We start from the raw sequence: 13,824 nt of genomic DNA on the forward strand, positions 1-13,824 counted from the left end.
CAGGAGCTGCCTTAGAGTACAAACTCCATCCCTGCCTCAGTGTGTATGGTCAGCTGCCAGCCAAGCTGCCTTAATTCCCTGACCATATAGACCCCGGGGTCAGTTACAGGACCATGAAATACATGTGTGGCCCTTTAGTGCAGCCCTCTCATTTGTAGAAGGAACCAAGAGGGGAAGGAAATCTGTCCTGTCTCTGAAGGGTTAAAGAGAGCAAGGTCAGATTTGTACCTGAGGAAAATTATTTGCACACAGTGAAGTGTTTAAATTGTTTTTGTTTTTTTTTTTTTTTTTTTTTTTTTAATTCTAGTTATCCTTCTTGTCAGGACTCCCTCTCCTCATCTCTCTTAAGCCTGACTTAAAGCTCTCCCTACTCCCCTCTCCTTTTCTTCTCCTTACTCTCACTTCTCCCTCTGCTCTCTCCTCCCCTTTCTTCCTCCTTCTTGTCTCACTTTTCTCTCTGCTCTCCCTCCCCTTTCTTCCTCCTTTTCACTCATTTCTCCCTCTGCTCTCTCCTCCCCTTTCTTCTCCTTCTTGTCTCACTTCTCCCTCTGCTCTCCCCTGCCCTTTCTTCCTCTCACTTCTCCCTCTGCTCTCCCTCCCCTTTCTTCCTCTCACTTCTCCCTCTGCTCTCCCCTGCCCTTTCTTCCTCTCACTTCTCTCTCTGCTCTCCCCTGCCCTTTCTTCCTCTCACTTCTCCCTCTGCTCTCCCCTGCCCTTTCTTCCTCCTTTTCACTCATTTCTCCCTCTGCTCTCCCCTGCCCTTTCTTCCTCTCACTTCTCCCTCTGCTCTCCCTCCCCTTTCTTCCTCTCACTTCTCCCTCTGCTCTCCCTCCCCTTTCTTCCTCCTTTTCACTCATTTCTCCCTCTGCTCTCCCCTGCCTTTTCTTCTCTCACTTCTCCCTCTGCTCTCCCCTGCCTTTTCTTCTTCTCACTTCTCCCTCTGCTCTCCCCTGCCCTTCTTCCTCTCACTTCTCCCTCTGCTCTCCCCTGCCTTTTCTTCCTCCTTCTTGTCTCACTTTTCTCTCTGCTCTCCCCTGCCCTTTCTCCTCTCACTTCTCCCTCTGCTCTCCCCTGCCTTTTCTTCCTCTCACTTCTCCTCTGCTCTCCCCTGCCCTTTCTTCTTCCTTCTTGTCTCTCTTTTCTCTCTGCTCTCCCTCCCCTTTCTTCCTCTCACTTCTCCCTCTGCTCTCCCCTGCCCTTTCTTCCTCTCACTTCTCCCTCTGCTCTCCCCTGCCCTTTCTTCCTCTCACTTCTCCCTCTGCTCTCCCCTGCCTTTTCTTCCTCCTTTTCACTCATTTCTCCCTCTGCTCTCCCCTGCCCTTTCTTCCTCTCACTTCTCCCTCTGCTCTCCCTCCCCTTTCTTCCTCTCACTTCTCCCTCTGCTCTCCCTCCCCTTTCTTCCTCCTTTTCACTCATTTCTCCCTCTGCTCTCCCCTGCCTTTTCTTCTCTCACTTCTCCCTCTGCTCTCCCCTGCCTTTTCTTCTTCTCACTTCTCCCTCTGCTCTCCCCTGCCTTTTCTTCCTCTCACTTCTCCCTCTGCTCTCCTGCCCTTTCTTCTCCTTCTTGTCTCACTTTTCTCTCTGCTCTCCCCTGCCCTTTCTTCCTCTCACTTTCCCTCTGCTCTCCCCTGCCTTTTCTTCCTCTCACTTTCCCTCTGCTCTCCCCTGCCCTTTCTTCTCCTTCTTGTCTCTCTTTTCTCTCTGCTCTCCCCTGCCTTTTCTTCCTCTCACTTCTCCCTCTGCTCTCCCCTGCCCTTTCTTCTCTCACTTCTCTCTGCTCTCCCCTGCCCTTTCTTCCTCTCACTTCTCCCTCTGCTCTCCCCTGCCTTTTCTTCCTCTCACTTCTCCCTCTGCTCTCCCCTGCCCTTTCTTCCTCTCACTTCTCCTCTGCTCTCCCCTGCCTTTTCTTCCTCTCACTTCTCCCTCTGCTCTCCCCTGCCCTTTCTTCCTCTCACTTCTCCCTCTGCTCTCCCCTGCCTTTTCTTCCTCTCACTTCTCCCTCTGCTCTCCCCTGCCCTTTCTTCCTCTCACTTCTCCCTCTGCTCTCCCCTGCCTTTTCTTCCTCTCACTTCTCCCTCTGCTCTCCCCTGCCCTTTCTTCCTCCTTCTTGTCTCACTTTTCTCTCTGCTCTCCCTCCCCTTTCTTCCTCCTTTTCACTCATTTCTCCCTCTGCTGTCCCTCCCCCTTCTTCCTTTTCTCTGTTCTCACTTTCCCATCACCTTCTCCCCTCTAGACAGAAAGTCTCTTTCTCCTTCCACGTGACTCATACGCTCCGTGGATCCAGTTTGTCCCAAAAGCCTCACGTTCCCATTTTCTCTGCTTCCTCTGGGAAACCGGCCAAGGGGACCCCAAGGCAGGGCCCAGACTCACAGAGCTATTCCTGCCACTTTCACAGCCCCCTGACCTCCTCCCCCGTTAACCCTTGGAGGTCCTGGGGCTGGGCTGTGGGGGTCACAGTCTGCTCTCCCCACTAGGGCCGCTGGTTCTGGAGGGTCCGGCACAACCGGGTGCTGGACAACTACCCCATGCCCATCGGGCACTTCTGGCGGGGGCTGCCTAGCGACATCAGCGCTGCCTACGAGCGTCAGGATGGGCGTTTTGTGTTCTTCAAAGGTGAGCTGGATGGCCGAGGTTGGCGGCCAGGGGACGGGCCTTTTCCCCAGGCTAAGGTCTCTGTGTCTGTCCTCGGGCAGGAAGGGGAGGGGAGGGGGCCGGACAGGCTGCTGGCTGCGAGTCAGCCTGGCTCCTGAGAGTCCCTCCTCATGTTTTCCCCATTATGGGCTAGATGAGGTCATCTCCATCTGTAAATGTAAAGGGAGACAAAGAGAGGAGCCAGACTTGGAAGGGGGAGGAAGGGAAGGCTTCTGACCTGGGGCACTGAGGGGGACTGGGCAGGAGAAAGCCCGGATCTCTCCTGTTCTTCCCTGCCCCATCCCTGGATGAGCTGCTATGGAGATACCCAGGAGGAATTCCAGCCTCTCTGCCCACCAGCTGGGTGAATATAGCGTGGCTCCCCTGCCTGGGGAGACCCGAACCCAAGGCCGTCCAAAGCAGACCCCGGTCTCTGTCTACCAGCCCCTCCACCTTTTCCTCCATTTCCCCAACAGTCAATCACCAACCACTGATTAAGCACTTTTATTGAGGCAGGATTGTGTGAAACATAAGGGGTACCAAAAAAATGGAGAGCCTGCCTGTAAGGAGCTTACGTCCTATAATTCAGCAGGTCTGAGACGTCTACGTAGTAGAACGAAGGAAATCTCTGTGGGGAAAGCCATTGGGGAGGGACGTCTGAAAAGTCCCCCAGAAGTAGTGCTTAAGCTGTCCTAAGGGAAGGTGGGGAGGGAGTGTGTCTGCGGACATCCAAGGCGAAGGGGCTTTATGTAAATCAGTATGATGAGCTCGGGGGAGTCGTGTGTTCGGTGATTGGGAAGCTGGGATGGCTCCAGGTTGGGAAGAGTTTCTGTTGGCTCCCGGGTCTTGAGGAGTCACTGGAGTCTCTCGAGCCGGGCTGTGACCTTTGCAGACCTGAGCCGCAGGAAATTAATTTTGGCAACTGAGGAGGACGGTTGGAGAGGGCGGAGGAGGAAGGCCAGGGATTGGTGACAGTATGGAGGTCGTGGAGGGTAGAGAAAGGGTGATAGGTCAGAGATGGCCTCGAGGGATGAGAACAAGATTCGGACGCGTGGCTGTTGGGTATGGGCAGTGGCCACGGAGAAATTGGGGACGACTCTGGTGGCAGACCTAGGATACTGGTGGGGACGTCACCCTGGGTGGTAATAGGGAAGTTCGGACAGTGAGCAGGCTTAAGAGAAAAAATCCTCAGCTCTCTCGGACGGGTTGTTGAATTTGAGATTCCCAGAAGATACTCGTTTGAAACGGCCAAGAAATAATTGGTAATATGGGAACGGAGCTCCAGAAAGGGGCTAGGGTTGGAGAAAATTGATCATAAAGATGATTATTGAATCCACGGGACGGAGGAGATCGCCAAGTGAGAGTCTGTCCTGCTTTTACCGGCCACTGTGCTCTTCCTTGGGGCCAAAATGACACAATCTTTCTTTTAAATACACACACGTGAAAGCTGCACTAATAGCCTCCTTGCGGGTGTCCCCTTGAATTTTAGGTTAGGAAAGACGTGAGTCTCCCCTGACCCGTCCTGCGCCCTCGCCCCTCATATCCCACCTGTTGACAAGTACATTCTGTTTCCCTCAGAAGAAATAAAAGGTGGTAGGTCTAGAGCTGGAGGGAATCTCCGAAACTCGGAAATGTCATGTTACAGATGGGGAAACCGAGTCCCAGAGTGACGTGGCTAAAGTCAGTAGGCAGTAAGAACCCAGGATTTGAGAGCGCCAGTTCCCATCCCTCTGGGCCCCACTGTTCTCATAACTCCTCCATCCTGCCTGGGGACCCCGTCCTGCCTCAGGATCTCGTCCCCTTTGCCTGGACCCGCAGCCGTCTATCTGGACTTCCTTCCTCTGCCAAATCCATCTTCCTGTAGGACCGGCCGCCCGATCACTCTAGAATCTTCAGCATCACCTTATTGTTACTACTGTTATCATCCTTACCAAGGATAAAACTACGGGCTTCTCTACTAGGGTCTCCACTGACCTTCTCACACTTATGTCATGTTACCCCATTACACACGCTCTGTGTCCAAGCCAGACCAGCTCCTCTGCCCTCATGGGAAACAGCTTCCCGTCTCCAGCCTCCAAGCTTTTGCACAGGCTTAGCTCTCGCTCCCTTCCTGGCCGCGGCTTCCCTGGCTTTTTCAGAGGCCCCTTGGGGGCCACCTTCTGAGGGGCGGAGGGGAGACTCCTCGGCCTCTGCCCTGACTGACCCCATCACGAGGCGCTGCTGGCTCATGCTGCCGTCCTTCCCTCCCCAGGGGACCGCTACTGGCTCTTCCGGGAAGCCAACCTGGAGTCCGGCTACCCCCAGCCGCTCACGAGCTACGGGCTGGGCATCCCCTACGACCGCATTGACACGGCCATCTGGTGGGAGCCCACGGGACACACCTTTTTCTTCCAGGAGGACAGGTGAGTGAGCAGCCCCACAGAGGCTGGGCTGTCTCAGAGGGGAGGGGAGGGGGCTCCGGCCTTCAGCTAGCGGTCAGAGCCTGGGAAAGGGACGGAACCTCTGAGCCCTCCCACATCTGCTCCTTCCCCTCCAGGAGCCTCTGAGGGGTCCATGTTAATCTCAACTCTGACCTCCAGACCACACGGGATCTAAGTCCCCTAATGGGGGTGGGGGGCTGGGGAGGAGAGGCAGCTCGGCTTGGGCAGAATTGCAGAAGTGTTCCCTTATCGAGGGGTGTCCGCTCAGGAAGGGGGGCTGGTCTTACTTTGCAAGAGCCGGGTTCCACATCTGCTCGATTATTCCCAAAGGACTGATGGGTAACATGCCCTCCAGAGGCCCTAGGGATATCTAGCTGAGAACAACTGATGACCAGCATGACCAGAGCCATCAGGCTCCTTTGCCCTGACTCTATGCACCTTGGCCAGGCGGGCAGGGAGCCTGGAAGCCACGGGAGAACATCTGGGGGTGGGGAATGGGAGATACGTCTGGAGAGGTCTCCCACCCAAGCCCAAGGCGGCCATGCTGGGGCTCCCTGTGCAGCCCTGGGAGCTGCTCGCTGCCGGGCTCTCCCCCTTCTCTCCCCCTTCTCTCCCCCGGCTCTGTCTGCATTGGAAAGGAGCTGGGTTAGAGGGCAGCCTGTGGGGGGTCGGTCGCAGGTGGCCCCGGAAGAGTCCAGGCCACAATCCAGGGCGAGCAGACCACAGACCAAACCCAGCCCTGGCTGTTAGTGACCCAAATAACCGGCCTCCCTCCCGAGGTTCTGGAGGGAAAGGAGGCCAGGGCTGAAGGCTCGGGGTAGGGAGGAAGCTCTGTCCCGCCCCCGCCCCCCATGGTGGGAGACTGGCCCTGGGACCCACCCTCTGGGCCCTCGCCGCAGGTACTGGCGCTTCAATGAGGACACCCAGCGAGGAGACCCCGGCTACCCCAAGCCCATCAGCGTCTGGAAGGGCGTCCCGTCCTCCCCCAAGGGGGCCTTCCTGAGCAACGACGCAGGTAGGAGGAGCCTTCGTTCCTTCCTCAGCCCGAGGTCTCGGGGTGCCCGGGGCAAAGAGCGCCGGACCCCGGAGGAGCTTTCCAAAGGCTTCCTCCTCCCCCGGGGCCCGGGGGGAGCCGCGGTCGGGGGGGGGGGGGGGCGGGGAGCCGCGGTCGGGGGGGGGGGGGGAACCGCGGTCGGGGGGGGGGGGAAACCGCGGTCGGGGGGGGGCGGAGCCGCGGTCGGGGCGGGGGGTCGTCCTGCTTCACCCACCCCCGTCCTTCTCGCTCCTTCCCCAGCTTACACCTACTTCTACAAGGGCACCAAGTACTGGAAGTTTGACAACGAGCGGCTGCGGATGGAGCCCGGATACCCCAAGTCCATCCTCCGGGACTTCATGGGCTGCCAGGAGGAGGCGGCCGACCCCGACGCCGGGCGCCGCTGGCCCGACGTGCACCGGCCGCCCTTCGACCCCGACGGCGGAGGCCGGGAGGACGAGGGCGGGGAGGCCGGGGCCCGGCCGGGGGAGCAGGATCGGGACGATGAGGCGGCCGAGGAGGAGGGAGACTACGGGGAGGACGGCGGCGGCGGCAACCGCGTGGTGGTGCAGATCGACGAGTACACGCGGACCATGAACGTGGTCATGGTGCTGGTGCCGCTGGTGCTGCTGCTCTGCATCCTGGGCCTCATCTACGTCATCATCCAGATGCAGCGCAAGGGCGCCCCGCGGATGCTGCTCTACTGCAAGCGCTCCCTGCAGGAGTGGGTCTGAGGCCCGCCCCAGGTGCTACCGAGCCATTGTATGTACGGACTGTGCTGGTCGCGGCCCCGGGCGGCCGCCTCGGGGCTCCGGAGCGGGCCCGACTGAAGGCGGCGGCGGCGGCCCGGAGACCCTCCCCCACCCTCCCCGGTCTATTTATGCCGAGACCCTTCCTCCTCCTCTCCCCCCTTCCCCCCTCTCTCCCTGCTCTGCCCCTCCCCGTTAGTGAGCGGGGGCAGGAGGGGGCCAGCTCCCCCGCCCCGGGACAGACGTTACCCCCGTCCCAGCTCCCGAAGGCGGCCCCCCGAAGGGCTCGGAGCGGGAGCGGCCCGCGCTAGTTCCCGGCCCGGTGGGGAGGGAGGGAGGCCCCGCTCGAGCTCCGCTGTGACACCTCCCCGGCGCCCGCGTGAGAGTTAGGGTCTGGCTGCAGCCGGAGCCGCGGGGCCGCAAGGCCTTCTGCCGGTGGCCCGGGGGTCCCGGGCGGGGCCTCCTTCTCCTCCGGGAAGCGAGGCTGGCCAGGCCCGCGTTGGCTTTAGAGGCCCGCTGCCTGGCCAGGCGCCGAGCCCGCGGTGTGCGGGAGGAAAGCGCGGCGGGCTGAGCAGCTCCTGGGAAATCACCCGGAATTTGTCCCGCCTCGGGGCCGACTGCGCCGGGCGGGAGAACAAAGCGGTGGTTGGAGTTAGGGCCTCCCAGGGATGGAGGCTTAATCCAGAGCGTCAGAGAGGAAGAAGGGCCCGGAGTTACAGGGCTCCCCCTACAGCGGATCTCTGCCCTCCCCGCATCCCCTGGCGGCCTCCTGAGTCAGGGTCTCCCCACCGGGACCCGAGACATGGAGGCCCGGGATAGGAGAGGGAGCGACCCAGTCTTCCTGAGGGGCCGGGAGGGCGCCTCTCCAGGGACCCTGGTTCCGAAGTCATAAAATCTTTGCCTATAGGATTACAAAGGAAACCGATTCTATTGAATAGTTATCAGAATATATAATTTACAGAGTTCTCAGGCCCCAAGCTAAAGACCCCCCCTCTTTTCACCCCCATTTCCCCAGCAGCCACTCCCCCATCCCACCCCTCATGGGTAAGAATCCCCGATCCGGGCAGAATTTAGTGCCAGAAGGAGCCCTGCAAACACCTTCACCTGGCAGCAGCAAGGTGGAGGGAGGTGACTCCTACAGTTAGAGCTGGACATTCAAGCCCAGAGCTCCAGGTGCTGCAGGGCTTCTCCACAGGGATCCGTGGGGGTCCACGAATAGATTTCAGGGAGTCTGAACTCCAGTGGGGGAGAAAATGACAGCTTCCTTTCCACTAACTTTTCCTTTCCTTTGTCATACTCTGGTAACACGATTCTGACAAGGGGTCGGCCCGCGGGGGCCACAGAAGGTTGAGGGTCTCTCGCTCTGCCGCAGAGATGTGCAGATGGAGAGTGTTCGGGCCACCGGTCCGGGCTGCACCTTGGAGCTCTAGGCCACCGGCGCCCCGGAACCCTCCTGCGCCTCCGTTATTTGGCAGAAATGGTGCTCTGGAACCCTGACTGGAGCGGGAACTTGAGAGGAGCCCGAGCCAGCGGCTTGGCTCCCCGCCATGTGGGGGTGCGTTGGGGCTGAGACGGGCCAGCCCTTCCATGTAATGACTTCCAGGTTGCTTGGGCACTGAGTCTGGCTGTCCCGGGGCATCTTTCTTTATGGGTGTCCCAGCCCCCCAGTAGGATGCAGTGATCAGGGATGGAGGAGAGGTGTTGGGGTCCCCTGCCCACAGTGTTGGTCACAGTGGATGCTACCTCAGGAATGGAGGGGGAGTTGATGAGATTCTTTAAAGGGACTCTGGGTTGTGGCAGCTAGGGGGGTATCTCAGACTGACCCCCCAATGCCATCGTCACCATATCCAACCTGAGGTTGGCTCTCGGGGTCTGCCGGGAAGGTGTAGAATTGATGTCATTGGGCTGCTTCTGTTTCTGCATTTGGATCTGGGAAATGGGTCACTGGGGAAAGAAAGGGAAAGGAAACCCAAGCAGTCTTGAGAAATAGTTCTCCCAGCCAGCCAAGGAAGGCAAGGGCCAAGTGGAAATCCCCCAGGCGCTGTGGCCGCTCCCTCGGAGCTCTGCAGCCAGGGCCACACTGGGGAGGGGCCGCAATAATTGGGGCCAACTCCCAGGGGGTCCTCCCCCCATGTCTTGACCCGATTTCCATCTCCTCTCCTTCCCCTCCCTACATCCTCCTTCCAAAGCAAACAAGAGTCTCCGGCCTCTGTGGGAAACGGTACTGGGAAGCTGAGCCCGATCCCTTCTTCGGCCCTCCCCCTCCCCATCCTCCCTCCTTTGTGGGCCTGAGCCCCCACCTCCTGGGCTGTTAAGTGAGTAAGGGACGGCTCAGAAGGTTTTAGATCAGAAGCAGTCACTGAAAACCCTTTCCTGGCAATCTTGCCCCCTCCTCCCCTCTTGCTGATCTCTCACCCCTTCCATTTGGGCCAGAGCTTGTCAGAACCGGAACCCCGGCCCCCCCTTCCCTTCCCTCCTCAGCCCTCCCAAGAGTTTCCCTCTAGAGAGCCCTGACTGCATCCTCGGCCCTTGCCCCGGCTGGCAGGGGGGTCCTTCGTGGCAGGGAGTCAGTGGCCCCGTGTACATTTCTGTAAATAATACGCAGCTTATTAAATTGTACATACAGCTTCCAACAGGTGTGGCTCGCTTTGTGAAGGGGGAAGCTTCGCATTAAGCTCCAATTAGGGCCCCCCCTTAGCGGTCGGCTGGCCCGGGGCCCTTCCCTTTCGCCCCCTTCCCACCCGTTCCATACTGGGAGGGAAGCTTCAAGGAAACAATAATAGCTTAAATTGTTCCCGCACTCAGCTCTCAAGTTTACAGAGTGTTTTCCTCCCGACAGCTCTGCAGTAAAGGTGTTTCAGGCGTGTTATCACCCATTTTACAGATGGGTAAAACAAGACTCAGAATGAAGTGATATGCCAATAACGCAGGTGTCAGGGGGTTTGAACCCCAAAATTTCTGATCCCAAAATCAATATTCTCTCTCCCCCCACCCCCCGCTTTAACACCTCCTAGGTTTATTTGGATTTTCCTGTCTTCTGGTGACGTATCTTGTCAGAAGAAGGGAAGTGTCCAGACCGGAAGGGGCATTTGGCCAGGAGGGGTGTAATGGATTCAAAAGGGGCTCAAATGTGTGACTGACAGGTCGGGCTTCAGGCTGGGCCGGCCCGGAGTGAGTCTTGAGAGCTGAGAGCCCCCGAGTCTGCTCTCCGACCCTGGGGTGAGGAGGAGGAGGGGGAAAGAATGTGTGATTCTCGCTTCCTTCCCCCTTCCCCATGGGAAAGGGCAGCCTCTGGCAGCGTTCCCCGGCCTGAGCCGAGGAGTGGGAGGGAGCCTGGCTGTGGAAACAAGGCCGGAGCTGTCCCTGACCCCCTCCTCACTTCTCCAGGCCAGCCCCCGGCCCAGCTTAGCGCCTTCCCCAGGCAGTCTGGGAACCCAGCCTGTGCAAGGAGGGTGGGAGAGAGGGGCAGGACAGATGGAAAAACTGCTCCCCTTGGGATCCCGCAGGTGCAGCCTGTGGTGGGAGAAACGAGGGCTGGCTGGGGGCCAGGACCCTCCCTCCTCCCTCCACCCCAACCCTTTAATTGGCTTTCCCAGAAGGAACCTCAGTGCTCCTCCAGCCCCATCTCCGTTGGCCTCCCCTTGGAGCTACGTCCCTTTTTACTGTGAAGCCAGAATGATGACATTTGGTCGGAAAAGTCGCTGTTTATTTTTCTCCCCCATCTCCATTTCTCTGTCACTCCCCCTCTCTGCTGGATAAAGGGCTCACTTAGGGAAGAAAAATGATGCAAAAATAATAATGACGATGCATTTATCAGGTCCCTGAGGCTCCAGAAGCGTGTCCATCGTCCCCCCGGCCTCCCCTCTCCCCCAGCTCATCCCCTCCTGGGCTGAGCGTCCGTTCCTCCTGTGTCTGTTGGTCATTTTCTACAGTCCATGCTGGTCATGATTCAAGGCTCCACAATAAACTTATGAACAGCCTTGGTCCAGGACTCCTGTGTGTCCGAGTGGCATCTGCCGCTCAGGGCAGCGCGCCAAAGATGCGAGATTGGAGTGTGGGGCTGGGGACCCTGGGGTCTGGGGCTGGGGACCTTGGGGACCTTGGAGTCCAGGCTGGGGACCTTGGGGCCCAGAGCTGGGGACCTTGGACTCTGGGCTGGGGACTTTGGGGTCTGGGGCTGGGAACTTTGGGGTCTGGGGCTGGGGACCTCAGGGTCTGGGGCTGGGGACCTTGGGGCCCGGAGCTGGGGACCTTGGACTCTGGGGCTGGGGACCTTGGACTCTGGGCTGGGGACCTCAGGGTCTGGGGCTGGGGACCTCGGACTCTGGGCTGGGGACCTCAGGGTCTGGGGCTGGGGACCTTGGGGCCCGGAGCTGGGGACCTTGGACTCTGGGCTGAGGACTGCGGAGTCCAGGCTGGGGACCTTGGAGTCCAGGCTGGGGACTTTGGAGTCTGGGCTGGGAACTTTAGAGTCCAGGCTGAGGATCTCGGGGCCCAGGACTGGCAACCTCGGAGTCTGGGCTGAGGACCGTGGGGCCCCGGGGCTGGGGACCTTGGAGTCCGGACTGAGGACCGCGGGGCCCAGGGCTGGGGACCTTGGAGTCCGGGCTGGGGACCGCGGGGCCCCGGGGCTGGGGACCTTGGAGTCCGGGCTGGGGACCTCGGGGCCCAGGGCTGGGGACCTCGGAGTCCAGGCTGGGGACTGCGGGCTCCGGGCCAATGAGCTTGCCTGGTATCCACAGGCAGACCTGACGTGAGCCCCACTCTCCACTGGAGTCGGCTCCCCTGCCCAAGAGAGTTCCCTCGTGGTCTCCAGACAGTGTGGTGGCCATGGCAACAGGCTTTGCTTTGGGACCAAGCTGGGGACTCGGGATGGAGACACTTCCCTGTCTTAATGATAAACGAGTGTGAAGATCAAGCCAGAGAAACTCTAGTGCAGGGATTACAGAGCCCATAGATTTTACATGGGAGGGGAAATGGTGCTGTCTTTATTTCAGAAGGCTTTCTCTGTAATCCCATGTATTTTGTTTTAATTAATGATAATCTGTTACATAATAATATATAATTATCTTAATTATGATTATAATGTAGTGTTCACATATTATATTAATATGATATATTGTAAATATATGAAATTCTGATATAAATATAATATATAATATGTAATATACATTATAATTCATTAAAGGAGCAATCAGATGGTGCAGTGGATAGAACACTGACCCTGGAGTCAGGAGAACCTGAATTCAAATCCAGTCTCAGATATTTGACACTAGTGTGTGTCTCTGAGCAAGTCACTCCCCTCCCCCCAACACACACACACACACACACACACACACACACACACACACACATTATTCATCCGACTGTCAAAGGAGTCCAGGACCCACCATGCTGAATAAGAATCCCTTTAGCTGGCTTTTAATGGAGATTATTAAGAACGATGAATAGTAGGGCTGGGGATGGAGGCCCTCTTGGGAAAAAAAGGCCATCTGTGATTGGGAGACCCCACAGTCTAGTCAAATCTGGGGATGGGGAAACAGAGCCAGAGAAGCCCCAGATCACTTATTAAGATTCCCAGCCCATTCTAGCTCCAAACGGCTTCTTCAGGCCATCAGAGGATCCCATTTTAATACCAGTTGACATTTATATAGCACTCTGAGATTTACAAAGCACTTTACATACATTACTTCATCCTGTTGGGAAGCTTCTCTCTACTTAAATGGTAAAAGCCAGTCTCCCCCACCCACCTCCTTCCAGCCCTGAGCTTGGGTGGGGGCTGAGTGGGGAGCAGGTGGGGGCCGGTCATTTGAAAGCCTGCTGGGCTGCCCATGGCTCTTCCTCAGACCCGCCTTTGGGAGAGACTTGGCAGGAGCTGTGGCTTCTCAGGAAATCATGTAAGGAGCTTCCCCGCCACAAAGAAAGCGAGAGGTGGAGGGGAGGTCCCGCGGGAGGGCCGGCCCATTTCTCCCACTTTCAGTCCCAAGCAAAGGCTTTGTCTGCTGAGGGATGGGGGTGGGGAGGGTGGCGGGGCTGTTCCCCCCTCCCCCTCCGCCACTGCAGGAGTGAGCTGAGTGGGGGCTCCCAGAGGGAGCTGCTGAGGAGGCGAGACCTAGACTAGGAGTGGCCCCTGGCCCAGCCGCCCCTCAGCGTTCCTGTGTCCAGTTCCCTCAGCCCACTTCTTCCTATTGCTGTCCTAAGCAAGTAGGACGAGAAGCATTTCTTTCTTTCTAGAGGCTTTCCACAAGGCTTGTGGATGGGCTCCGGAGCTGGAGCCAGGAAAACCTGAGTTCAATGTGGCTTTGTTAGCGCCGACAAGTCACTTAACCCCTGTTTGCTGCAGAAGCAGCTGGGCAAGGCCTGCGGTAGCTTTGCCGAGAAAACCCCCGTAGCCAGGGCTTGCTACGGTCTGTGGGGTCCCAAGGAATCGGACACGGCTGAACAACAGCGCGCCAGACACTGCGCTAAGCCCGCTGAGACAAAATACAAGTAAAAGGCGGTTTTCACTTCAAGGAGCTTACCTTTGAATGGGGGAAGATTCAGATAAATGGGAGCTTGAGGAGGGCGGGAGATGGCGGGAAGGTAGGAAAGTCCAGGAGGGAATGAACCCCAGTCATCGGGGCCCATCCCCAAAATGAGAGCCTGGAAGGGAACTTGTCCATGGGAGGATGGACCATGGCGGAGGGACGGCTCTCCCAAGGGGAGAAGGCAGTTGAATGACGATAGCACCAGCTTCACTGGAGGTGGGCGATGGAGTGCGAAAATCTGACCATCTGGCCCAGTGAGGGTCCCAGTATCCTGAAAGGCAACTAAGGTCTCCTTCTAGGCGCAGGGGTCCTCAAACTTTTTAAATAGGGGGCCAGTTCACTGTCCCTCAGACTGTTGAAGGGCCGGACTATAGTAAAAACACAAACTTTGTTTTGTGGGCCTTTAAATGAAGAAACTTCATAGCCCTGGGTGAGGGGGATAAATGTCCTCAGCTGCTGCATCT

The 13,824-nt window shown here is 58.0% G+C and overlaps 1 protein-coding gene across 1 annotated transcript in view; it reads left to right on the forward strand.

The window, feature by feature from the left end:
• Positions 1-10,813, forward strand: part of MMP15 (matrix metallopeptidase 15) — a 31,610-nt gene extending 20,797 nt beyond the window's left edge. Inside the window, exons 7-10 of the mRNA XM_051974568.1 lie at positions 2,475-2,613; positions 4,883-5,033; positions 5,951-6,066; positions 6,346-10,813. Of these exons, the coding sequence (XP_051830528.1) occupies positions 2,475-2,613; positions 4,883-5,033; positions 5,951-6,066; positions 6,346-6,818 (879 nt within the window). The 3' untranslated portion in view covers positions 6,819-10,813. The remainder of the gene's footprint in view (positions 1-2,474; positions 2,614-4,882; positions 5,034-5,950; positions 6,067-6,345) is intronic.
• Positions 10,814-13,824: the final 3,011 nt, after the last annotated feature.

This window comes from Antechinus flavipes, chromosome 2, assembly GCF_016432865.1.
Source record: "Antechinus flavipes isolate AdamAnt ecotype Samford, QLD, Australia chromosome 2, AdamAnt_v2, whole genome shotgun sequence".
Taxonomy (NCBI): domain Eukaryota; kingdom Metazoa; phylum Chordata; class Mammalia; order Dasyuromorphia; family Dasyuridae; genus Antechinus; species Antechinus flavipes.